The sequence below is a fragment of the Macaca thibetana genome, chromosome 8 (genome assembly GCF_024542745.1).
Source record: "Macaca thibetana thibetana isolate TM-01 chromosome 8, ASM2454274v1, whole genome shotgun sequence".
Lineage (NCBI taxonomy): Eukaryota > Metazoa > Chordata > Mammalia > Primates > Cercopithecidae > Macaca > Macaca thibetana.
The window spans coordinates 4699872-4726823 of record NC_065585.1 but is presented as its reverse complement, the minus strand read 5'-3'; the positions used below and the strand labels follow the sequence as shown (position 1 = coordinate 4726823).

At 49.3% G+C, this 26952-nt stretch overlaps 1 protein-coding gene and 1 long non-coding RNA gene across 5 annotated transcripts in view; one reads left to right on the top strand and one right to left on the bottom strand.

Moving 5' to 3' along the window:
- The window catches only part of CHRAC1 (chromatin accessibility complex subunit 1), an 873427-nt gene extending 846763 nt beyond the window's left edge, over window positions 1–26664 (top strand). For 2 of the 4 annotated variants that reach the window (XM_050800247.1, XM_050800244.1), the window contains exons 2-4: window positions 21984–22151; window positions 24871–24997; window positions 25624–26664. In XM_050800247.1, the coding sequence (XP_050656204.1) occupies window positions 22005–22151; window positions 24871–24997; window positions 25624–25745 (396 nt within the window). In that variant the 5' untranslated portion in view covers window positions 21984–22004 and the 3' untranslated portion in view covers window positions 25746–26664. The remainder of the gene's footprint in view (window positions 1–21983; window positions 22152–24870; window positions 24998–25623) is intronic. The other 2 variants (XM_050800246.1, XM_050800245.1) reach the window with 1 other exon arrangement.
- LOC126960571 (uncharacterized) lies at window positions 1010–22584 on the bottom strand. Its single transcript, XR_007728059.1, has 3 exons — window positions 22529–22584; window positions 1710–1808; window positions 1010–1162 (listed from the first exon to the last, which is right to left on the bottom strand). It is a non-coding gene; the product is annotated as an uncharacterized LOC126960571 (long non-coding RNA).
- Window positions 26665–26952: the final 288 nt, after the last annotated feature.

Here is a 26952-nt window from a genome sequence, read left to right as displayed (position 1 = left end):
GCCTTTATGGGCCAGGCGTGGTGGCTCACGCCTGTAATCCCAGCACTTTGGGAGGCCAAGGTGGGCAGATCACGAGGTCAGGAGATCGATACCATCCTGGATAACACAGTGAAACCCTGTCTCTGCTAAAAATGCAAAAAAAAAAATAAATAAATAAATAAAAAATAGCAGGGCTTGGTGGCAGGTGCCTGTAATCCCAGCTACTCTGGAGGCTGAGGCAGGAGAATGTTGTGAACCCGGGATGTGGAGCTTGCAATGAGCCGAGATCATGCCACTGCACTCTAGCCTGGACGACAGAGTGAGACTCCGTATAAAAAAAAAAAAAAAAACAGACTTTATGGGCTGGGTGCAGTGGCTCACGCCTGTAATCCCAGCACTTTGGGAGGCCGAGGCAGGCAGATCACCTGAGGTCAGGAGTTCCAGACCAGTTTGGCCAACGTGGTGAAACCCTGTCTCTACTAAAAACACAAAATATTAGCCAGGCATGGTGGCAGGTGCAATGTCGACTCACTGCAAGCTCTGCCTCCCAGGTTCACGTCATTCTCCTGCCTCAGCCTCCCGAGTAGCTGGGACTACAGGCGCCCGCCACCATGCCTGGCTAATTTTTTTGTATTTTTAGTAGAGACTGGGTTTCACCATGTTAGCCAGGATGATCTCAATCTCTTGTCCTTGTGATCCACCCGCCTCGGCCTCCCAAAGTGCTGGAATTACAGCTGTGAGCCACCACGCCCGGCCGTGAGATCCTATCTTTAAAAAAAAAAAAAAAATTAGTTGGGCATGGGGGCATGCACCAGTAGTCCTGGCTACTCAGAAGGCTGAGGCCAGAGGATTGAGAGGATTGCTTGAGCCCAGGAGGTCAAGGCTGCAGTGAGTTGAGACTGCACCACTGCCCTCCCGCCTGAGCAACAGAGCAAGATGCTGTTCAATTACAAATAAAAATATGGTGCCAGAAATGGTGTATGAAAACAGAGAAAAAAATCAAAATAAAATAAAAATAAAAATGAGTGAGTGAATGAATGACATGTAAACATAATTGGGATGAATTCTAAGCACATCGACCAGGATCTGAGGTGCGTCTGGAATCTGTATGGCTCCTTCCCCGCTCCCACTCACTCCCTGCTACTGAGGGATGCTGACTCACGCCCGCCTTCAGGTTGCCAATCTGTAAAGTGACATAAAACAAGCACTTACATAAATAGTTCCTTCCAAAGTGAGAAAGGGGGCCGGGCATGGTGGCTCATGCCTGTAATCCCAGCACTTTGGGAGGCCAAGGCGGGCGGATCACTTGAGGTCAGGAGTTCAAAACCAGCCTGGCCAACATGGTGAAACCCTATTATCTACTAAAAACACAAAAATTAGCCGGGCGTGGTCACGTACGCCTGTAATCCCAGCTACTTGAGAGGCTGAAGCATGAGAATTTCTTAAACCCAGGAGGTGGAGGTTACAGTGAGCTGAGATCAAGCCACTGCAGCCTGGGTGACAGAGCGAGACACTGTCTGAAAAAAAAAAAAAGTGAGAAAGGACTGAGGTGGTTCATTGGCAATAGGGTAACAATACCATTTGTCATTCAAGCCAGAACATTTCTGAGAGAGAAAGGGAAATTTGTTAGTAATTATGCTGGTCTAAAGTGACTTTCCTGGCAAACGTTAGACACACAGCTGTTCACACATGGGAAAAATGAATGCATGGATGGACGGACAGATACTCACCTGCTGTGAGCGCCGTGCCAAGCTCTGGAGAGCCCTCTTCCCACTGGCTGGCTCTGTTCTCACTCTGCCCTGCAGGTCGGTTCTGTTCTTCTTTTACGGCTGGAGAAAGAGGAACTGAGAGAGCTAAAGCAACTGCCTGATGCCACCAGACCAGGAGAATGGACAAAGATTCTTTGCTTGGCCAATCTTTAGTCAACTTTAGAAACTTCTCCAAGGCCCATCTGTGCACTTCCTTGTAAAATCTCGTTTTAGCAAAGAACTCCTCTTTTTTTGAGACAGTCTTACTCTGTTGCCCAGTGGCACGATCTCAGCTCACTGCAACCTCCGCCTCCCTGGTTCAAGGGATTCTCCTGCCTCAGCCACCCCAAGTAGCTGGGATTATAGGTGCCTGCTACCACGCCCGGCTCATTTTTGTATTTTTGTATTTTTAGTAGCAATGAGATTTCATCATGTTGGCCAGGCTGGTCTCGAACACCTGACCAATCCTTGAGGCAAGTGATAAACTTGCCTCAGCCTACCAAAGTGTTGGAATTATAGGCATGAGCCACTGCGCATGGCCGAGTTTTAGCAAAGAACTCTTCTAAGTCAGTTTACCCCACCCTTCATATCCAATTAGATTACTCATTCCCTCTGCCCCCCAGGTAGTGTCTGAGCATCCTGGCCTGTCTTCAGCAAGCATCCTGCTAGGCTGGTTTAGCCCGCATCCCTTACTCCCAGTGCTTTCTCTTAGTAATTTTGCATCTGCTGTTCCCCATCCTGCTCCTTGGCTGTATGTAAATCCTCACTTGCCCGTGCTGTATTCGGAGTTGAGCCCACTCTCTCCTCGACCGCAAGACGCTGTTGCAGCGGTCCCCGCACCTATCATAAGGGGCCTGAACACCTCTGCCTTACTGTGCTCTAACAAGCAGCACTGGATAACCTGCTCTTCCAAACCCCAGATGGAAAGAACGAAACTGCAGCAAATCAGCAGCCGCAACAAAAAGCATTCGGTGGCAGGGGGAGGGGGTTAGGCGGGGGGCCTGCTGGAAGGCAGGGCTGGACGAGGGCCCTGAGGCGTCGCTGAGGGTCCTGTGTTGAAAGGTATCCACAGCTGAGTGGGTTACTGGGTCTGAGGGGGAGGGCCTTGCACGTGCCCCCAGCTGGGCTGAGTTCAGTCCCCCAGTGCTGGGGCGGGAGGTGCAGCAGTGCGGGAAGGGTCTTTGCCAAGTGAAAGCATGCCAGTCTTTAATTCTCCTTGACAGTACCACAGTGGAGGAGAACCCGGGGTGCCAAGAGGCAGCTGCCCCCAGGTCTCTTGGCAGGTCAGCAGCAGAGTGGGTCCCAAACCAGGCCCTTGCCTCCAGGCCCCCCAGGTTGCTGCTGCTTGTGGTTTCCAGCTGGCCAAGAAAGCGCCAAGACACTGATTAGAAACAGAAGGTTTTTACTGTGGTGGCGACCAGCAGAGGGAAGGACAATAGGGGTGTCTGAGACACCAGGAGACATTTAGCAGGCACTGCCTGGAGAGGAATCTGGCCATGTGGAAGACACATGAGTGCCCAGGGTGGGGGCTGATTCCCGAAAGATGCCTAAGCCTACTCACTGCTGGATGCAATTAAGAGTTTTGTGGTTTGATGCCAGGTGCAGTGGCTCACGCCTGTAATCCCAGCACTTTGGAGGCTGAGGTGGGCGGATCACGAGGTCAGGAGTTTCAGACCAGCCTGGCCAATATGGTGAAATCCCGTCTCTACTAAAAAATAAAAAAACTAGCCGGGCATGGTGGCGTGTGCCAAGTAGTGCCAGCTACTTGGGAGGCTGAGGCAGGACAATTGCTTGAACCCAAGAGATGGAGGTTGCAGTGAGCTGAGATGGCACCACTGCACTCCAGCCTGGGCAACAGAGGGAGACTCTGTCTCAAAAAAAAAGAAAATTGTTTTGTGGTTTGCAAGTCAAGAGCGAGTAAGCCCAAGGGCATGAATCCAGGCGGACAGTGGCGCCTTCCTACATCAAAGCCCCAATCCCGGAACCCCTCCCCTCTCACTCCCTCCAGTCACTCTGCACCTCTAACTGCGGCTGGGATTGTGGCCTGGCCTTCTCTCCCTGGTCCTGGGGAACTCACAGGGCATGGAGGAGCAGGACTCCTAGCAGGATCCCCTGCATGGAGCTCACTCCACCACCCACCATCATCCAGGCTGCTCCTCAGGCCCAAGCACCTTCCCTCCTTGGTGAGCTCCTCTTTGTCCTTCAAGGCCTAAATCAATAGGAAAGGTCTGGAGGGGAACATACCAGAAATCTGAGTGAGGCAGGATCGTGGATGGAAGCATGAGGTTTTTCTTTTTCTTTTTTCTTTTTTTTGAGACAGAGTCTTGCTCTGTTGCTCAGGCTGGAGTGCAGCGGAGCGATCTCGGCTCACTGCAACATCCTCCTCCCAGGTTCAAGCGATTCTCCTGCCTCAGTCTCCTGAGTAGCTGGGATTCCATTACAGGCACGTGCCACCACGCCCAGCTAATTTTTGTAATTTTGGTAGAGAGGGGGTTTGCCATCATGCCCAGGCTGGTCTCAAACTCCTGACTTTAAGTGATCTGCCTCCCTTGGCCCCCTAAAATGCTGGGATTACAGGTGTAAGCCACTGCGCCCGACTCTTTTCCTTCTTTTTGCCTATCTGCTTTTTTCTATACTGGAGAGGTGTTGCTTTGGTGATAAGAGGAAGACTGTAGTGATGATCATGATGCTAGTGACAAGGGTAATGATCTGTCCCAGGTTGGACCCCATCTCTGTTGTCTTGAAACTCCCCTCCCCACCTTTCCCAACGTTCCCCTCAGCAGGCTGGCTCCTTGGGGCTCCTGCATTGGGTCCTTATTTTTGTTATGTTGTTGTTGTTTTAGAGATGGGGTTTCACTTTGTCGCCCAAGCTGCAGTGCAGTGACGCAATCATAGCTCACTGCAGCTTGGAACTCCTGGACTCAAGCAATCCTCCTGCCTCAGCCTCCTGAGTAGCTGGAACTGCAGACACATGCCACTGCACCCGGCTAATTTTTCCTTCTTTCTTCTTTTTTTTTTCTTTGACACGGAGTTTTGCCCTTGTTGCCCAGGCTGGAGTGCAATGGCGCGATCTCGGCTCACTGCAACCTCTGCCTCCCGGTTCAAGCAATTCTCCTGCCCTCAGCCTCCCAAGTAGCTGGGATTACAGGCATGCACCACCACACCCAGCTGATTTTGTATTTTTAGTAGAGATGGGTTTTCTCCATGTTGGTCAGGCTGGTCTCAAACTCCCAACCTCAGGTGATCCCACCGTCTCAACCTCCCAAAGTACTGGGATTACGGGCGTGAACCACCGCGCCCGGCCTAAATTTTCTGTTTTACAAGTCCTTGTCTTTTATGCACAGCATCTGCACAAGCCATTCTCCGACCCTGGGGCTCTCCCTCCGGCCCCAGCCCCCTGCCCCACTGCCAACCAAACGCTGCCAGTTCACACTGTGATGTCTTCAGAGTCCCTGCGGCTTCATCACAGATTGTGACTCCACGTGCATTTCTGTCATAACTCGAATTACACCCCTCACCCCTGTCCTCCACCCCTGGCTTCATAAGAGCAGGGACAGGGCCTTTTCTTTTTTCTTTTTTTTTTTTTGAGATGGAGTCTCGCTCTGTCGCCCAGGCTGGGTGCAGTGGTGCAACCTTGTCTCACTGCAACTTCTGCCTCCCAGGTTCAGGCAATTCTCCTACCTCAGCCTCTTGAGTAGCTGGGACTATAGGCACCTGCCACCACACCTGGCTAAGTTTTTGTATTTTTAGTAGAGATAGGGTTTCACCATGTTAGCCAGGATGGTCTTGATCTCCTGACCTCATGATCTGCCCTCCTCGGCCTCCCAAAGTGCTGGGATGACAGGCATGAGCCACCGCGCCAGCCAACAGGGTCTTTTCTTTTAAATCAACTTCATTATGACATAATTTCATAGAGTAAAAGGCATCCCTTTTAAGTGTACAATGTAATTAGTTTTGACAAGTGTATACACCCTTATAACCACTTTCACAATCAAAATACAGACATTTCCACCATGCCCCTTGGCAGTCAGCCCCCATCCCCACCCTGGCAGGCAACCAAGGATCTGTTTCCCGTCACTGTGAATGTGCTCAGCCGGATCTAGAATTTCATGTAACGTGGTCCTGCAGGCAGTGCTTCTCTGTGTCTGGCTTCCCTTGGCACCGTGCTTCTGAGTCGTCCAGGCAGCTGTGTGTGCCAGTTGCTTCTCCCACTGTTGGTGTTCCGTGCAGGGATGTGCCATGGTTTGTGAACAGTCTCTCTGCTCACGGGTGTTTGAGTTGTTTCCAGTCACAGTTATTATGAATAAAGCTGACATGAACATTCAGGGGCAATCCTGTGTGGACGTACCTGTTTGTTTCTTTGGGTAAATAACAGAAGTAAAATTGCTGGCTCCCATGGTAAGAGGATGGTTAGCTTTTTAAGAACTGCAACCTATTTTCCAAAGTGTCTGGAATAGATCACATTGCCACCAGCAGTGTGTGAAGGCAGCAGTTGCCACACCTCACTCTCTAACATGGGGTACTACTGGATCATGAGTCTTATAGAGCGCACATCCTGGCTCCTGGCCCAGTGCTGGCCACTGTGGGTGCCCACTCTATTATTTTTTTTTTTTGAGACGGAGTCTCATTCTTGTTGCCTAGGCTGGAGTGCAATGGCGCCATCTTGGCTCACTGCAACCTCCACCTCCCAGGTTCAAGTGATTCTCCTGTCTCAGCCTCCCAAGTGGCTGGGACTACAGGCACACGCCACCATGTCTGGCTAATTTTTGTATTTTTAATAGAGACAGGGTTTCACCATGTTGGTCAGGCTGGTCTCGAACTCCTGACCTCAGGTGATCCACCTGCCTCGGCCTCCCAAAGTGCTGGGATTACAGGTGTGAGCCACTGCACCCAACCTTTTGTTTTTGTTTGTTTTTTTGCTTTTTTTTTAGAGATAGGGTCTTGCTCTATCCCCCAGGCTAGAGTTCAGGGGTGCAATCACAGCTCATTGCAGCCTCAAACTCCTGGCTCAAGTGATTCTCCCATCTTATCCTCCTAAGTAGCTGGGACTATAGGTGCCCAGCACCACATCTGGCTAATTTTAAAAACTTTTTAGAGTTGAGGTCTCACCATGTTCCCCAGGCTGGTCTTGCACTTCTGGGCTTAAGTGATCCTCCTGCCTCAGACTCCCACAGTGTTGGGATTATAGGTATGTGCCACCGTGTTCTGCCAGCTTTTGTTATTTTAAATATACCACTGGGCGTGGTAGCGCACACCTGTAATCCCACCACTTTGGGAGGCTGAGGTGGCAAGATTGCTTAAGCTCAGGAGGAGTCTCATACCAGTCTGGGCAACATAATGAAACCGTCTCTACAAAAACTACAAAAATTAGCTGGGTGTGATGGCGAACTCCTGTAGTCGTGGCCACTCAAGAGGCTGAGGTGAGAGGATTGCTTGAGCCTGGGAGGTCAAGGCTGCAGTAAGCCAAGATTGTGCCACTGCACTCCAGCCTGGGCGACAGAGCGAGATACTGTCTAAAAAAAAAATTACTCAAAGAATACATGGCCAGGGTATAGAAATTCAAATATTAATGAAAAAAATTTTTAATTACCCCTTAATCTGTCGGTCTAGAAACCCATTTTCCAGGCTCCATACCGGGCACCAGGACACAAAGATGAATAAAACACATTCCCGGCTGGGTGCAGTGGCTCACGCCTGTAATCCCAGCACTTTGGGAGGCCAAGGCAGGCAGATCATTTGAGGTCAGGAGTTCGAGACCAGCCTGGCCAACATGGTGAAACCCTGTCTCTACTAAAAATACAAAATTTAGCTGGGTATAGTGGCGGGTGCCTATAATCCCAGCTACTCGGGAGGCTGAGACAGGAGAATCGCTTGAACCCAGGAGGCGGAGGTTGCAGTGAGCCGAGATCGTACCACTGCACTCCAGCCTGGGCAACAAAACAAGATTCTGTCTCAAAAACACCCAAAAACACAAAAAAACCACATTCCCATCTCCAGGGGCTCTACAGGTTCCCGGGGCTCCAGCTGCACAGACAAGGCCCACGTAGGGGCAGGCGTGGGGTGGGCTGCAGGCGGGGTGCACAGGAAGAGGTGGCCTGAGCGGGCAGTTAGCAAACTCTTCGGGAGGAGGAGAGGCATGAAGAAAGCGTGTTCAAAGTCCTAGCGTGGAGCGCAGAGGAGCTGGAAGTGGGCTGTGTCTGGTGGATGGGGGTTTCCAGACCCCAAGGCTAATGAGAGTGCCAGTATTTAGCAATTGATCACTGCACATGCCCATTGGGTCCCACTGCCCACACAAAGTCAGGGGTCTCACCGCAGCAGAAAAACATCCACCTAGGATCTGCAGTCATGGAGGAGGCGCGGCTCCCGGCTTCCTTTTGATTTTCACTTGATTTTCATGCTCAGATCAACGGTAAACAAAGAAAGTCTGGCCCCAAATGTGAAATAACCAGGTGGGTCTGGGTCCTTGGACCTCCCCTTTTCCGGCTACTCTCCTCACTCAGTCACCCTACCAGGGGATGCTCACATTTCTATCCCAGCCTGCATGTCCCCCGTGAGCCTCCACTGACCTTCCCACCTGGCTGTCTTAGAGCCATCTTGGACTTCTGTGCCCTCATATAACTCTGGATACCTCTGTCCCCAAACCTATTCCTTCTCGTCTTCCCCATTCCAGAAATAGGCACCACCATTTGCTCTAACTTCAAACTAAGGAGTCATTCTTTTTTTGAGATGGAGTTTTGCTCTTGCCACCCAGGCTGAAGTGCAATGGCATGATCTCAGCTCACTGTAACCTCTGCCTCCTGGGTTCAAGCGATTCTCCTGCCTCAGCCTCCCCAGTAGCTGGGATTACAGGTGCATGCCACCACACCTGGCTAATTTTTTTTTTTGTGTGTGTATGTGTGTGTGTGTGTGTGTGTATATATATATATATATATATATATATATTTTTTTTTTTTTTTTTTTTAAATAGAGAAAGGGCTTCACCATGTTGGCCAGGCTGGTCTCGAACTCCTGGCCTCTGATGATCTGCCTGCCTCAGCCTCCCACAGTGCTGAGGTTACAGGTGTGAGCCACCACGCCTGGCATGAGGAGTCATTCTTGATTCCTTTTTTCACTCCTAACCCATCCAATCCATCACTAAATCCTATTGATTTCACCATCCAAACACTTCCCAAATTGTACAGGCTTCTCTGCATCCAGTGCCACCTCTCCATTCAGAAGCATTATCAATTTCTCCCTGAACTGCCTCCTACCTGGTCTCCTGTTTCTATGCTTACTACACCCTAAGTTAAAATAATATATCAGCCAACAGTGTTTTCTGTAGAAATAGAAACATCCATCCTAAAATTCAAGGGACCCCAAACAACCAAAACTATCTTGAAAAAGAACAAAGCTGGAGGAATCACGCTTCCTGATTTCAAAACTTACTATAGACCATGCACGGTGGCTCACGAGGTGTGTGGATCTTTTGAGGCCAGGATGTCAAGACCAGCCTGGTCAACATGGCAAAAACCCATCTCTATTAAAAATATAAAAATTAGCTGGGCATGGTGGCACATGCCTGTAGTCCCAGCTACTCGGGAGGCTGAGGCACAAGAATCACTTGAACCTGGGAGGCGGAGGTTGCAGTGAGTTGAGATCATGTCACTGTACTCCAGCCTGGGCTACTGAGTGAGACTCACTGTCTCCAAAAAAAAAAAAAAAAAAAAAAAAAAAAAAAAAAAAAAAAAAAAAAAACACCTGATTTGGGAGAAGTTCAGACGCTGAAGGAATTGTCGGATATCAATCCGTTTTTACCAGCAGAAAGCTGGGGAATATATGGGAGTGGATTCTAATGGGTCAGTCCAGAGCCTCTAGTTACCAACATATCTGACTTGCAAGAGAGTCTAAATCCAGTGTGTTAGCTTCGACAGCTGGGATGGCTCCAACTGTTTGCTTAGCTAAGCTAGTGGAATGACATCTGGACTTGAGTGTCCTGCGCCGGTGGCTTTCCTTGAGTTTTAGAGATAATAGCGACCACATTCGAGTATGTTGCTCCGGCCCATTTGACAGATAACCCTGCAGGTCCAGTGGTGCTCAGGGTGTCTGTGACAGGTCATGCTCCTGTGAGTTCTGGTAGGACCCAGTATAACAGTCACAGCACAGGCTGGGTGAGGTGGCTCCCTCCTGTAATCCCAGCACTTTGTGGAAGTCAAGGTGGGGTGGATCACCTGAGGTCAGGGGTTCAAGACCAGCCTGGCCAACATGGTGAAATTTAAATGTCTTTAAATTTAAAGTCTTTATTAAAAAAATACAAAAAATTAGCTGCGTGTGGTGGTGGGTGCCTATAATCCCAGCTACTCAGGAGGCTGAGGCAGGAGAACTGCTGAACCCAAGAGGCGGAGGTTGCAGTGAGCTGAGATCACGCCATTGCACTCCAGCCTGGGCAACAAGAGCAAGACTCTGTCTCAAAAAAAAGTCACAACACAGACGCCAAGGGGTTTGGAGCAAAGATATACCCTCCTCTGCAAATGACTATTCTCCATTTAAGCATTACGCAGCTTCAGATTTGCTACCAGGTACTGGTAGAGAACAAATGCCAGACTCTGGGACCCCAAATGAGGGTGTGACCTGGGCCAGCTGTGATCTGAATCAGGTGGGATGTGGCCCATTGAGCCACACACCACACTGCATTGTCAAAGGGAAGATCAGCCTTGAGCAGCTCCCAGGAACACAGGTAAGTCACAGGAGCAGGGCGCTCCCACAGCACCCCTTCCACTCCATCACCTCCTTAGCCACTCCCCACAGATACGGCTTCATGGGGATTCTCCGTGGGCAGAAGAATGAAGAAAGACACAGACCCAGTTAAAATATTGTTTTGTAAATACGCTGGCACCAGCCAGCAGTGGAACACTGTAGCATAGCAGCTTCATTTTAGAATGTGACTGAAAGGCAGAGGTGAAGGGAAAGTCCCCCAGTGGGCCACTTGCCTGGATGGAGAGAAAGCCAGAAGGGTCGTGGCCGGGCGCAGTGGCTCATGCCTGTAATCCCAGCACTTTGGGAGGCCGAGGCGGGTGGACGACCTGAGGTCAGGAGTTCAAGACTAGCCTGACCAACATGGAGAAACCCCGTCTCTACTAAAAATACAAAATTAGCCGGCTGTGGTAGCGCATGCCTGTAATTCCAGCTATTCAGGAGGCTGAGGCAGGAGAATCACTTGAACTCGGGAGGCGGAGGTTGTGGTGAGCCGAGATCACACCATCACATTCCAGCCTGGGCAACAAGAACGAAACTCCGTCTCAAAAAAAAAAAAAAAAAAAAAAAAGAAAGAAAGAAAGAAAGCCAGAAGGGTTAGGTCTACTCCAGTCAGAGACAGTCACTAACACTTTGAAAGTTCAGGAACTTGGAAAGAACATGTTTGGAGACAGAAAAACAAGAAGGTCTGGGGGTGGGTGTGGATGAACCTCTCGAACTGGGGAGAGATGTGAGGAGATTTGTATTCCATGTGAATGCTCATCAAAGGACACCTTCTACACAGGAAACCTGTAATCAGTAAGTGGCAGGACCTCCCGTTCATACATGTCCATTGGTCTCTTTTCCAGCAGCTCTAAGGTGCTGTGTTAGCGCTTATTCCATCAAGCTTACGTATAATGTGGCCATGGCCACATCTGGAGCTGTGGGAGCCAAGTCTGGAACTGATGCAGTAAGGGCGTCTGCAAGGGCCTTAGATATTTCAGTCTTTCTGCTTTGTCATTCTTGGCATGCTGGTTTTAGGCTTCATGCTTATTGCCTCACAGTTCAAAAATGGCGGCTACTGCTCCAGACTTGGTGACTGCATTAGACAAGAACAAAGGGAAAGGGCAGTTTCCACATTTCTTCATCAGGCCTCAAAGCTTTGTGTTTTTTTGTTTGTTTGTTTTTTTGAGACGGTGTCTTGCTCTGCTGCCCAGGCTGGAATGCAGTGGTATGATCTCAGCTCACTGCAACCTCTACCTCAATGGGTTCAAGTAATTCTCCTTACAGGTGTAGCCACTGCACCCAGACAGCTTTGTCTTTTTATTGAAGAAAAGATCTTTTTTTTTTTGGGACGGAGTCTCTCTCTGTCGCCCAGGCTGGAGTGCAGTGGCACGATCTCGGCTCACTGCAAGCTCCGCCTCCTGGGTTCACACCATTCTCCTGCCTCAGTCTCCTGAGTAGCTGGGACTACAGGTGCCCACCACCACACCCAGCTACTTTTTTTTTTTTTGTATTTTTAGTAAAGACGGGGTTTCACCGTGTTAGCCAGGATGGTGTCTATCTCCTGACCTCGTGATCCACCCACCTCAGTCTCCCAAAGTGCTGGGATTATAGGCATGAACCACCACGCCCAGCCTGTATCCTCTGATTTTATAAGGATGTTGGATATCTAATCCCTACTGAAATAAATTGGGGTGCGGGGGGCAGTGAGGTTTAAGGCAAGGAATGCCAAAGTTGCCAACATATAAAGTTGGAAATTTTATTTATAAATTCAAATTGAAGACTGGAACAGCACTCACTGATCCCACATTGCCTCATGGCAAAATTGGGCTGCCCTCTCGGATGAGCCAGAGCCGTCAGGTTTGCTACAGACCCCTCCATTCTCTATCACTCACCTGTCAGCTCCACCCATTTCCATTACTGCTTGGACCCTGACATAGGATACTGCTTAAGAGTTTTGTTTTGTTTTTAGAGACAGGGTCTCATTCTGTCTCCCAGGCTGGAGTGCAGTGGCACAATCATAGCTCACTGCAGCCTATAGTCACACGCCACCAGGCCTGGCTAGTTTTTAAGTTTTTTGTAGAGGAGGCTTCTCACTATGTTGCCCAGGCTCGTCTCAAACTCCTGGCTTCAAGTAGTCCTCAGACCTCATCCTCCCAAAGGCTTGGGATTACAGGCGTGAGCCACCACGCCTGGTCTGAGAGTGATCTTTTTTTTTTTTTTTTTTGAGACAGAGTCTCGCTCTGTCGCCCAGGCTGGAGTGCAGTGGCCAGATTTCAACTCACTACAAGCTCCGCCTCCTGGGTTTACATCATTCTCCTGCCTCAACCTCCCGAGTAGCTGGGACTACAGGCACCCGCCACCTCGCCCGGCTAGTTTTTTGTATTTTTTTTTTTTAGTAGAGACGGGGGTTTCACCGTGTTAGCCAGGATGGTCTCGATCTCCTGACCTCGTGATCTGCCCGTCTCAGCCTCCCAAAGTGCTGGGATTACAGGCTTGAGCCACCGCGCCCGGCCTGAGAGTGATCTTTTTGAGCATATGTTTCTCCCACTGGGTTAGCACAGTGTTTGGCACCTAAAGTGTAAACAGGATTTTTTAAAAAGGAAGTTGCCTATTCTAGTAAACTTGGCTAACATAGTGCATGAAAGGAGAGGGAGAGGCTTTGTGTAAAAAAGACCCACACGCAAATCCTACCTCTGCTACTTATTAATACTAGCTTCCTCAGCCTGATTGTTTCCTTATCTGTGAACTGAAGTCAACAGCATCTGCTCCATAGCATTACTAAGAAGCTCCGATAAGCTCGGGCGTGCAAAACCCCAGACAAAACACGGAAGTTCCCTCCTTCTCCAAGAAAGAAGAATAGCTTAAGTTGAAATGAATTTGGGTTGGAATTAGGAAGGAAGATTTTAAGAGCTGAGGCCACATCTTATTATGTTTGCACAGCTAGAAGTGCTTAATAAATATTTAATGATAATGATCATTTAGCTCAATAGAATATAATTATACAAATTGTGAAAATAAAATTATGCCAGGCTGTCATTACAGATAATGGCCTGAATACAGGGATAACAAGGGGCACACCAGAGCCCGTTGCTGTGACGGCTGCCAACAGGCAGGGAGCTCACAGAGCTGCTAAGGGCTCCATGCAGGGATTGTGGGGCCTGGAAGCTAGGGAAAGGGGTAGGAGCAAGCAATCTGGGCCAAGGGGAGAGGCTGGTGGGAGCCATACTGTCCAGAGCCTTGTGGTCCAGCACGGTGGACCCATCCCACGGGATGATGGAGTAGGAAGTCACTGGAGAGTTTTCAACAGGAGAATGGCAAGAGTTGATATATGATTTTAAAATGTTTTTATCATGGTAAAATATTTATAACATATATATTAACATAACTATTATATATTAACATATATTATTATTATATTGTTAATATTAATTTTATTATTTTGTTATAATTTTATTATTTTGTTATTATTTTGAGATAGGGTCTTGCTCTGTCACCCACCCTGGGGTGCAATGGCACAATCACAGCTCACTGCAGCCTCTACATGTTGGACTCAAGCAATCCTCCCACCTCAGCCTCCAAACCTCTGCCTCCTGGGTTCAAACGATTCTCCTGCCTCAGCCTCCCAAATAGCTGGAATTACAGGCTTGTGCCACCACGCCCGGCTAATTCTTATATTTTTAGTAGAGACGGGGTTTCACCATATTGGCCAGGCTGATCTCAAATTCCTGCTCTCATGATCTGCCCACCTCAGCCTCCCAAAGTGCTGGGATTATAGGTGTGAGCCACTGTGCCCCGCCTAAAGCAAAATTTTTAAAGGAAAGACTGAGGCTACATCTCTGCTATCTGCCAACTAGATACAGGGATTATGCAAATTTCCTCCAGGAAATCAAGCGGAGGGAGTGACTGGGATTACAGAGGCACATCACCACGCTCCATGCTGGGCTTTTTCTGGTTTTTCGATAGTACCCATCCCAATGGGTATGAGGTTGTATTTCACTGTAGTTTTGATTTTCATTTCCCTGATGACAGTGATATTGAACATTTTTTCATGTACTTATTGGCCATTTGTATATCTTCTTTGGAGAAATACCTATTCAAGTCCTTTGCCGATTTTAAAATCAGATTGTTTTTGTTGTTGAGTTTTCGAAGTTCTCTCTATATTCTAGATATTAATCATCCCTTATTGGAGGTATTATTTGCAAATATTTTCTCCTCTTCTGTGGGTTGCCCTTTTACTCTGTTGATAGTGTCGTTTTTTTTGAGATGGAGTCTTGCTCTGTTGCCCAGGCTGGAGCGCAGTGGGGCAATCTCAGCTCACTACAACCTCTGACTCTGGGGTTTAAACAATTCTCCTGCCTCAGCCTCCCAAGTAGCTGGGACTACAGGCACGTGCGCCATCACACCTGACTAGTTTTTTTTTTTTTTTTTTTTTTTTTTTTTTTTGAGAGGGAGTCTCGCTCTGTTGCCCAGGCTGGAGTTCAGTGGCACAATCTTGGCTCACTGCAACCTCCATCTTCTGGGTTCAAGTGATTATTCTGCCTCAGCCTCCCAAGTAGCTGAGATTACAGGCATGCGCAATCACACCTGGCTAATTTTTGTATTTTTAGTAGAGACAGGGTTTCAACCATGTAGGACAGGCTGGTCTTGAACTCCTGACCTCAGGTGGTCCACCCGCCTCGGCCTCCCAAAGTGCTAGGATTACAGGCGTGAGCCACTGCGCCCGGACTTTTTTTTTTTTTGCGACAGAGTCTCACTCTGTCAGCCAGGCTGGAGTGCAGTGGCATGATCTTGGCTCACTGTAACCTCTGTCTCCTGGGCTCAAGCAATTCTCCTGTGTAGCTGGGATTACAGGTGTGTGCCACCATGCCTGGCTAATTTTTGTGCTTTTAGTAGAGATGGGATTTCACCATGTTAGCCAGGCTGGTCTCGAACTCCTGACCTCGGGTAATCTGCCCGGCTTGGCCTCCCAAAGTGCTGGGATTACAGGCGTGAGCCACTGTGCCCGGACATTTTTTTTTTTTTGGCGACAGAGTCTCACTCTGTCGGTCACGCTGGAGAGCAGTGGCACGATCTCATCTCACTGCAACCTCTGTCTCCTGAGGTCAAGCAATTCTCCTGCTTCAATCTCAAGTAGCTGGGATCACAGGTGTGTGCCACCACGCCTGGCTAATTTTTGTCTTTTTAGTAGAGATGGGATGTTACCCATGTTGGCCAAGCTAGTCTCCAACTCCTGACCTCAGGTAATCCGCCCACCTTGGCCTCTCAAAGTGTTGGGATTACAGGCGTGAGCCACCACATTGGGCCTGGCTAATTTTTGTATTTTTAGTAGAGAAGGGGTTTGACCATGTTGCCCAGGTTGGTCTTGAACTCTTGACCTCTGGTGATCCACCCATCTTGGCCTCCCAAAGTGCTAGAATTACAGGCGTGAGCCACTGCGCCTGGCTGATAGTGTCTTTTTATGTACAGATTTTTAAATTTTTCATGAAATCCAATTTGTCTATTTTTTCTTTTGCTGCCTGCACCTTTGGTTATCTAAGAAATAACTGCCAAACCGTGTCATGAAGCTTTTCCTCTGTATTTTCTAAAAAATTTATAGTTTTATAACTTTCACTTCAGTCTTCAATACATTTTAATGTTTGCACATGGTATTAGATGAGGGTCCAACTTCATTCTTTTGCATATGGATATCCAGTTTTCCCAGCACATTTGTTGAAAATACTTTTTCCCATTGAATGGTCTTCGCATCCTTATTGAAAATAATTTGACCATATGTGCAAGGATTTGTTTCTGGGCTATCTATGCTATTCCATTGGTCTGTATGTTTGTATTTTTTATTTATTTTTTTTGAGGTGGAGTCTTGCTCTGTCGCCCAGGCTGGAGTGCAGTGGCGCGATCTTGGCTCACTGCAAGCTCCATCTCCCAGGTTCATGCCATTCTCCTGCCTCAGCCTCCCGAGTAGCTGGGATTACAGGTGCCCACCACCACGCCCGGCTAATTTTTTTGTATTTTTAGTAGAGACGGGGTTTCACCATGTTAGTCAGGATGGTGTCAATCTCCTGACCTTGTGATCCGCCTGTCTCGGCCTCCCAAAGTGCTGGGATTACAGGTGTGAGCCACCGTGCCCGGCCGTATGTTTGTCTTTATGCCAGTACCACACTGTTTTGACTACTGTAGCTTTGTAGTAAGTTTTTTTGTTTTGTTTTGTTTTTTGAGACAGGGTCTTGCTCTGTCGCCCAGGCTGGAGTGCAGTGGCGCGATATCTCATTGCAACCTCTGCCTCCAGGCCCCATCAACCTCTAGGCTACGAAAGGTAAGGGTCTCTTCTGGCCATCACACAAACTGGTTCTTTCATCATGCTTGATATGAGAATGCCTCAGCTTTTATTGAGCTGTTTTCTTTCTGAAATCTCTCCAATGCAATCAGAAGCAGCTGGCCCATCCCACAAGCTTTGTGGCCACCATTCCCACCATGGTGGCCACTTGTGGCAACTTTGCCTTCAATGGACACTCCATGCAGGCAATGACAGGTGATGGTTTCAGTAACTACTTTGCCAGGGCATGCTGTCAGTAAGGGCTTCTCTACATACCAGCGCAATCAATTCAGATGAACAGCCCCAGATCCTCATTTTTGTGGGTGTTTCCAAGGACCACTCCAGGGGGGGCTCCAAGTATGAATGTTTCAACGCTCAACCAGGAAAGCAGAAACTTCTTAGCTATTTCTACTTTTATTTTTTTGAGAGTGAGTCTTCCTCTGTTGCCCAGGCTGGAGCGCAGTGGTGTGATCTCAGCTCACTACAACCTCCGCCTCCTGGGTTCAAGCGATCCTCCTGCCTCAGTCTCCCAAGTAGCTGGGATTACAGGCATGTACCACCATGCCCGGCTAACTTTTGTATTTTAGTAGAGATGGGGTTTCACCATGTTGGGCAGGCTGGTCTCAAACTCCTGACCTCAAGCGATCTGCCTGCCTCAGCCTCCCAAAGTGTTGGGATTACAGGCATGAGTCACTGCGCCTGGCCGAGAATTGTTTTCAAGGGTATTGTCAGCGCTGGAGGCGCATGACTGAGAAGGAGGTGTGTGACTGAGAAGGCAGAGGTGCTATAGAGCAAGAGGGAGGAGATGCTACCTAGAGATCAGGAAGCTGGGACTGCCCCTGGCCCGGAGCCCACACTCGCTCTAGGACTCCAGGGCTGCCACTGTTGAGCAGACACTTAAGAGTGAAGCTGCTCAAAGCACCACATGTGCAGGTGGTGATCCCTATAACCCCACTGCAGTCACCACCCTGCAGTCAGCAGGCAGATAAACAGGCTTCTTCCTCCCACCCCACAGCAATCTTTCACAGGAGCCTCCAATTTGCAGAACCTATCCAGAAGCCAGCCAACAGGGCATTCTGGGAAGTGCAGAAAACTGCCTTGTACCACCCTGGGATGCCCATGAGAATGGTGCAGAGGCACTGTCGTTAAGACAAAGTGAGCCCCTAAAAAATGGAGCTAACAACAGGATGAGACTCACTCACTGAGCTTTTTCCAGAGCCGGGAAGTTCTCAAGGATAACAGTCTTGAATTCTGCCATTTAGGTTTAAAGCTTGTTTCCTTTTTTACATTTTTTTTTTCTTTTTGCAGAGACAAGGATCTTGTTATATTGCCCAGGCTGGTCTCAAACTCCTGGTTTCATGTATTTCTCCCGCCTCAGTCTCCAAGTGTTGGGATTACAGCTGTGAACAACCACACTGGCTTTTTTTTTTTTTTTTTTCAAATGGTAAGCACTTCTTTTCCAGTCTGGATTTCCGCTTGGCTTCTCTACTTCTCAAATTATTAATAACTGCAAACATCACCTGCCCATTCTACAAGCTGAGCTTCTCATCCCTATTCTTTCTCCCCTCCCTCCCTCCCTCCTTCCTTCCTCTTCCGTGCTCTTTCCTAATGTTAACCCACCCTGTTCTCACACATACTCAAAAGAGAAAGACAAGCCATACAAAAAACAATAGCCAGCTAGGGAAACAAAACATCTACCAGCTTCAAAATATGTCATCACTATGGCTTGTTTCTTGTGTGGACCAAAGGACCCTCTTGTGTAGCTGCTCTTGTGTAGCAGTTCCCTGCCCGTCTTTTGTGAATGTCAAGGGCTTTCCCACTTACAGAGGCAAGGCTGGGAGGGAGAGGGAGTCTGCAGCTCCACCTCCTGCTTGTGCAAACTGCCAGGCGTCGGCTCTGCATAAGGCACCGTGCAATTTCGTCATCACTCAAGAACTAGTGTGTGCTTTTAAAGTGGATCTGCTCCCTTCAAAACCTTTTTTTTTTTTTTTTTTTTTTGAGAGGAAGTCTTACTGTTGCCCAGGCTGGAATGCAGTGGTGTAATCTCGGCTCACTGCACCCTCCACCTGAATTCAAGTGATTCTTCTGCCTTAGCCTCCCGTGCAGCTGGGATTACAGGTGCTCACCACCATGCCCAGCTAATTTTCGTATTTTTAGTAGAGACGAGGTTTTGCCATGGTGACCAGGCTGGTCTGGAACTCCTGACCTCAGCAATCCATCTGCCTCGGCCTCTCAAAGTGCTGTGATTACAGGTGTGAGCCACTGTGGCTGGCCTGAAACTTTTTTTTTTGAGATGGAATCTCGCTTTGTTGCCCAGGCTGGAGTGCAGTGGCGCTGTATCTGCTCACTACAACCTCTGCCTTCCGGGTTCAAGTGATTCTCCTGCCTCAGTCTCCTGAGTAGCTGGGACTACAGGCGCTCACCACCATGCCCGGCTAATTTTTGTATTTTTAGTAGAGATGGGGTTTCACTACGTTGGCCAGGCTGGTCTCGAACTCCTGACCTCATGATCCGCCCATTTTGGTCTCTCCAAAACTTTTTTTTGAGACAGGGTCTTGCTCTGTTGCTTAGGCTGGATTGCAGTGGCACAATCACCGCTCATTGCAGCCTTGACCTGCTGGGCTCAAGCCATTCTCCTGCCTCAGCCTCTAGAGTAGCTGGGAACACAGGTGCATGCCATGATGCCCTATTAAATTTTTTTTTGCCGGGCGCAGTGGCTCACGCCTGTAACCCTAGCACTTTGGAAGGTTGAGGTGGGAGGATTACCTGAGGTCAGGAGTTCAAGACCAGCCTGACCAACATGGCAAAACCCTGTCTCTACTAAAAATACAAAATTAGCCTGGCATGGTGGCACATGCCTGTAATCCCAGCTACTCGGGAGGCTGGGCCAGGATAATTGCTTGAACCTGGGAGCCAGAGGTTGTAGTGAGCCGAGAGTGCGCATTGCACTCCAGCCTGGGCAACAAGAGCGAAATAAATACATAAATAAAAATAATTTTTTTTTTGTTTTTGAGACGAAATTTCTCTGGTTGTCCAGGCTGGAGTGCAAGTGGTGCTGGTCTGGAACTCTTGACCTCAGGTGATCCACCCATCTCGGCCTCCCAAAGTGCTGGGATTACAGGCGTGAGCCACAGCACCCAGCCGGAGGTATTCTTTATTTTTCAGTCTCCCTCAGACCTGAAGGTCAGCTCTAAGAGGGCAGGGACCACGCAGCCCTGCTCACTGGCTGTACCCTTGTGCTTAGCAATGCCTGACATGTATTTCTGTGCTCAATTATGTGCGCCAGGACCTGAGGTCACAGTGGTGAAGATGACACTACACTTAACACCCTCCAATTCAAACCTTTGCCAAAATGTGCTCCCTATCTCCGTAAATAGCTCTTTACCAAGGCCTTTCTGATATCTCAGTAAGCTGTGCTGATATTCCACATCAGCTCCCTCTTGAAATCAGACCCCAAACTCGACCACTTCCCATGATCCTGCTAAAAGTTAAGTTGGTGGCCGGAGGCGGTGGCTTACGCCTGTAATCTTAGCACTTTGGGAGGCCAAGGCGGGCGGATCACAAGGTCAGGAGATCGAGACCATCCTGGCCAACATGGTAAAACTCCGTCTCTACTAAAAATAGAAAAAAATAGCTGGGTGGCACGTGCCTGTAATCCCAGCTACTCAGGAGGCTGAGGCAGGAGAATTGCTTGAACCAGGGAGTCGGAGATTGCAATGACACGAGATCGCACCACTGCACTCCAGCCTGGCGACAGAGCGAGTCTCCGTCACCAAAAAAAAAAAAAAAAAAAAAAAAAAAAAAAAAAAAAAAAAAACCTGTTAAGTTGGACCCCTTACTCTTCCAAGGGCCTCCCCACTCATTCAGAGCGAATTCTGCAGTCTCCACGGCCCTCCCTGGTCTGGCCCCTGACCATCTCCTGCCTCTCTCCTCCCAGCTGCTGTCCCCTTGGTACCGCCGGCCTCCTGAGGGCCAAGTTCCTGGGTTCTCGTAATCATCTTCTACCTGGTCTCTGTGACTCCGCCCTTAAGCGCACCCACCCCCTCCCAGCCCGCAGCTGCAGGGATCCTTTAAAAACTGCCCGGGCCGGGCGCGGTGGCTCAAGCCTGTAATCCCAGCACTTTGGGAGGCTGAGACGGGCGGATCATGAGGCCAGGAGATCGAGACCATCCTGGCTAACCCAGTGAAACCCCGTCTCTACTAAAAAATACAAAAAATTAGCCGGGCGTGTTGGCGGGCGCCTGTAGTCCCAGCCACGCGGGAGGCTGAGGCAGGAGAATGGCGTGAACCCGGGAGGCGGAGCTTGCAGTGAGCTGAGATCCGGCCACTGCACTCCAGCCTGGGCGACGCAGCGAGACTCCGTCTCAAAAAAAAAAAAAAAAAAAAAAAAAAAAAACTGCCCGGGACTCCTTTGCTCAAACCCTACCACGACTTCCCATTTTTTTTTAGATTAAAAAAAAAAAACCAACAGGACCTAGCCCCGGGCTGCCTGTCAGACCTCAGCGAGCACGCCAGGCTCTGCACACCGTCTCTCGGAGCAGCCCCGAAGAGGCTGTTCCCACCAGGCTCCAGGACCTCCTCCGGGCAGCTCCCCGCCCTTCACCCCCAATTAAGGCGCCTCTCCCCATCACCCCGCAGCGCAGAGCGGTGCAGCAAGCCCGGCCCCGCCGCATGGCCCGTGCTGGTCTCTGCTCTTCCACCGGCCGCGTGGCTACCGGCGCAGGACGCATCCGCTGCCGCTTGGTCGCCCCCCCAGAACTTTGTGCTTCAGGAAAGCGTCACTTTTGCCCACGGCGGCACGCCCGGTCCTAGCACAGCGCAGGCCCTTAACACACAGCACCGAGCGACGAGGCCCGGACTCAGAGGGTTTTGCTTGCCCATTCGCAGAGCCCTCACCCGGATCAAAATCGTAGTCCGCGATCGCAGCTCGGAGACTCCCGAGAAGTGCTCGCCCCCCGCAGCGCCCCGACCCCCCGCCCCTCACTAGACTCTGGACTCCTGGCTCCACATCAGGTCACACACTCGGTAAGGGGGGAGGATCCGAAGGGCGGCGCATGCGCAGATGGGGCGCGCGAGGCATCACGGAGCTCGTAGTCTCCCGGACGGGCCGCTCCAGGCCTCGCGGCGGCGCCTCCCCACACTACAACTCCCACGGGGCAGCGGGCGCGGCTCCCCGCACCCACCGGCTGGCCGGCAAGGCAGCCACTTAGCAGTCGGGCCCGCCGGCTGCCGCCCGCGCGAGGGGCGGGAAGATGGCGGACGTGGTCGTGGGCAAAGACAAGTGCGGGGAGCAGCGGCTCATCTCGCTGCCTCTATCCCGCATCCGGGTCATCATGAAGAGCTCCCCCGAGGTGTCCAGCATCAACCAGGAGGCGTTGGTGCTCACAGCCAAGGCCACGGTGAGGGGGTAGGGCGGGGGTGTGGGCCGCCCTTACCCGTCGCGCCCCGCCCCGCCGGGCTCCGGGCACTGCCCATTCCCCTTGGGCCCGCGCGCCGCCGGCTGCCCTTGCCGGGCTCGCGCGCGCCCCGCTGTCCCCGTCCCACGCCGGCGCGCGCCACGGTGCCCCCGCGCCCCTACACTTTCTCGCGCGTCTTCGCCCCGCCCACCCCGCGCCGCTCCCTCCGGTTCCCGAGTTTTTTCGCCCCGCCTACCGCGCGCCTCTCCCGCCCTTTCTCTCCTTCCTTCGCTCCGCCCGCCCCTCCCTTCCTTGTGCACCTTCGCCCCTCCCACCCCACTGTCCTCCCGCCATTTCTCGCGCGCTTCCGTCCGGCAAACCTGTAAACTCCCGCGTTCCTCTGCGTGCCTTTCGTCCCGCCTACCTGTACGCTCCCGTCCTCCCTCGCGTGCGTCTCGCAGTTTCCGGCTCTACCCGTGGGCGTCGGTGTCGAGTGGCGCTTTTCTCGTTAGGTTTTTTTGGGGGCTTTTTCGCCCGAGATTCCCACTCCCGGCGTTCCTTTTCTCGTCACTGGCCTGCTTCGTGCTTTGGGGACCCTGACTCCTCCAATGTCCCGTGGGAGGTGCAGCCAGGCGCTTCACCCGCCACTCGAGGCTTTTTTCCCCGTAGGTGCGGTGCCAGCTCCAGCGGTCCGAGGCTTTCGAGCCCACCCGCCCGCCACACCTGGCCCCTCGTCTTAAGAGGCAGCACATACCGCAACCAGAATTTAAGGAAGTCCAGGGAACTTAGTTTTACAGCCTGTTTAGCATCCTCTTGGGTGCAAAATAGTTAATTTTGTCTTTTTTTAAGAAATTGCGTCTTGATAGTGTTAGGCCAGATGTTTTCCTGTTCTGAAACTGGGCCATGTTTCAGCTACACAGTTAAATGCTTTGGCTTGCCTTGGATTCCATTTTCCAGTCCCTACTTGTAGTTAAGTATATGATGTTCCAACAGTATTGGACTAGAACTAAGGGAAGTGGGAAATTACAGGTTTCTCGCCCGCTTTATATCAGAGCCATGTTTTCCTAGAGCCCAGGGAAATAATTGCATATTCAGCAATTATTGCACCTACGCCACAAACAGCCAGAGGGAAAGTGACCCTGGGGTCATCTGGGGGCATTTGTGTTTTCCTGTACAGTTTCATTCTGTTGGTATTAAGGAATGAGGATTTATGCAGGCACTTCTGATCCCTTATTTTCTGAGATGGAGTTGCCCAGGCTGGAGTGCAGTGGCGTGATCTCGGCTCACTGCAACCTCTGCCTCCCGGGTTCAAGTGATTCTCCTGCCTCAGCCTCCTGAGTAGCTGGGATTACAGGTGCTTGCCATCACACTTGGCTAATTTTTGTACTTTTTGGTAGAGACAGGGTTTCACCATGTTGCCCAAGTTGGTCTTGAACTCCTGACCTCTCGTGATCCGTCTGCCTCAGCCTCCCAAACTGCTGGGATTACAGGCTACCATGCCTGTCTTTCTCATCCCTTATTAACTGAACTAGATGCATTAAAGTCAAAACCTTGAGAAAGGCTCAGTTCAGCCTCTGTAAAAATGAAGACTTGGCCCTGCTATAAGAACTGGGGTGCAGGAGGGAGAAGATGATCAGTTCCGGTTGTTGCATTAGGTCTGAGGATTGTACGTTAGTTTCTAGAATAGAAAAGTTTCGGCAAAATGTGAGTTGTGGTCACTATAGTTGTAGGTGAACCACTTTAGAAACAGTGTATGCAAATAGAAGACTAAAAATGTATTACTGAGCCAAATAGAATTTTTGAATGGCTTTTTGCTTCTTTCTTTCTTTCTTTCTTTCTTTTTTTGAGACAGTCTCGCTCTGTCTCCCAGGCTGGAGTGCAGTGGCGCGATCTCGGCTCACTGCAAGCTCCGCCTCCCGGGTTCACGCCATTCTCCTGCCTCAGCCTACCCAGTAGGTGGGACTACGGGCGTCCGCCACCATGCCCGGCTAATTTTGATTTCGTATTTTTAGTAGAGACGGGGTTTCACCGTGTTAGCCAGGATGGTCTCGATTTCCTGACCTTGTGATCCACCCGCCTCGGCCTCCCAAATTGCTGGGATTACAGGTGTGAGCCAGCACTGCTGGCCGCTTCTTTTTTTACTCTAGAGGTTGGCCATTAAACAGTTATGATTAATCTTTTTCATAAGTTAGACATCTAAAGCCTCTGGAAAATGCCTGCTTCTCTGCCAGTTTTGATACCGGCTTTGCTTTCTTTCTGACCTCATGTTTTTCTTTTCCCCAGTGATTGATTTCTTTCTTTCTTTTTTTTTTTTTTGAGACGGAGTCTCGCCCAGGCTAGAGTGCTGCAACCTCCAACCTCCACTTCCCAGGTTCAAGCGATTCTCCTGCCTCAGCCTCTCAAGTGGCTGGGATTACAGGCACCTGCCACCATGCCCAGCTAATTTTTTATTTTTAATAGAGATGGGGTTTCACCATGTTGGCCAGTGTGATCTCAAACTCCTGACCTCAACTGATCCGACTGCCTCAGCCTTCCAAAGTGTTGAGCCACCACACCCGGCCTCCGCAGTGATTTCTTGTAATTTAAGAAACCAAGATAATCTGAAGTCTTAATGTAATTTTAAGCCTGATAATAAGGTATCAGCAATGTAATTTTACAAAATTAAGCTCTGTGGTACATTTTCAAAGCACACCTTTTATTTTCCTTTTTCATTTTGTTTTAGGAGCTCTTTGTTCAATGCCTAGCCACCTATTCCTACAGACACGGCAGTGGAAAGGAAAAGAAAGTACTGACTTACAGTGATTTAGCAAATACTGCACAGGAATCAGAAACTTTTCAGTTTCTTGCAGGTACTTAGTCTTTGAAACATTCTGGTTAAAAAATGATTAGTAATCAATAGCTCTTTCCCCACCCCTTGCCTCCCTTCTGCTTTCATGGAATTAGACTTTTTGCTACTCTTTGCAGGCCGCAAAGTGCTATGTGAGCTGTCACAGGAAGATACTTTTAGTCTTCTCTGTTTGAATGTGTGTGTTATGTGGTCCACCTAGAACAACAGTGAAGCCAACAGCATTCAGAAGATGTTGGTTGGCCGCCTGTGCTGGGCAGTCCTTTACAGGGACCCTTCCTGCCACTGAAGGGAAAACTCAGGGTGGGTCCACATGCCCATAGTTAGAGCTTAAGTCTGCCCTGGGGCTAGCCTAGCCTATCTCAGGTAATCGGGCAGGGTTGCTTATAAAAGCAGCTCATAGAGACACCATGGTTTGTACTCAGTGGAATAATGGAAAGAGGCCTATAGCATTTGTTAGGAGACAATGCTAGTTTCTGTGATATTTTACCCAGAAATGTAGCCTGAATTTCATCTTGTTTTGGAACCTCTTGTAGAGGTCAAAGCAGGAACTAGTACATTTTGAAATGTGCATTGCTGTGTTCATAGTCTACCATAACCAATTGCTGATGTAAGCTTTATGTTTTTAAGATATATTACCAAAGAAGATATTAGCTAGTAAATACCTGAAAATGCTTAAAGAGGAAAAGAGGGAAGAAGATGAGGAGAATGACAATGATAATGAAAGTGACCATGATGAAGCTGAATCCTAAACCAAAAAAGTGCTTTAAAAACCAGCCTGGCGAGGACTGCCCTGGACCCGCTCCACTGTCTATAAGTAAACACAGCACTGCCCGCTTTTAGCGTCTTCACTTCCTCACAGACTTCCAGTGCGTGATATTCTTTCGAGGTATTCTTTCCAGGCCAAGATTGAGCGCCTCATGCACCTGCGCCACAAACAGCCAGAGGGAAAGTGACCCAGACAGCAGTCCCTCCTTGACAGGCCCACCCTGCAGCTCAGGCACCAAGAAAGCAGCCGATACTGGCAGCCATTGCAGCTCCAAACTGCAGAGGCAAGGCCAATTTTAACTTTTCAATTTACAGTCGATTTTGAAGAACTTCTATGTATCAGTTATGTAAATTCATGTATGTATATTTTGGAATCAGTTCTTATAAACAGCTCGATTCAGTTTTAGCTAAATATATAGTTTATAGGTTGTATGTTATATTTGAATTTTTGTCTTAAGTTGACTTCAGATATTTTTCTACTGTAAAGAAACATACTTTTCTATTAAAGATCTGTACATGTTTTTACAGTAAAATGCTTTATGGAACTAGTTCTAGAGCCCTCTGTGGCTTTAAGGCCTTGCTTACTGCCTGCAAATTTTGAGAAACTTAAAAATAAGCATTCTAACACTTATTCCCACAGAAAAATTCCAAGTCAAATTATCAAATCAAATACAAAAATAAGTCTTACCTCTTGTATAAGCATGTTGTACTAAAAAAAAGTTTTGAAACATTTTGTATATTGAAGATCTCTCTCATCTTACTGTTCTTTGCTTTCAATTCCTGGCACTTGTTTTTACTGTCTCTAAGAGAAAACCTATCATAAGCCTTTTTTTTTTTTTTAAACCCCATATAGGGTAAATATTTGGTTCCTCTCATTTCATTATCTTTTTTTTTTTTTTTTTTTTTTTTTTTTTAAAGACAGATTCTTACTCTGTCGCCCAGGCTGGAGTGCAGTGGCGCTATCTCGGCTCACTGCAACTTCCACCTCCCAGGTTCAAGTGATTCTCCTGCCTTATCCTCCCGAATAGCTGGGATTACAGGCGTGTGCCACCACGCCCAACCTATTTTTGTATTTTTAGTAGAGATGGGGTTCACCATGTTGGCCAGGCTGGTCTCAAACTCCTGACTTCGGGAGTGATCTGCCCGCCTCAGCCTCCCAAAGTGCTGGGATTACAGGCGTGAGCCACCATG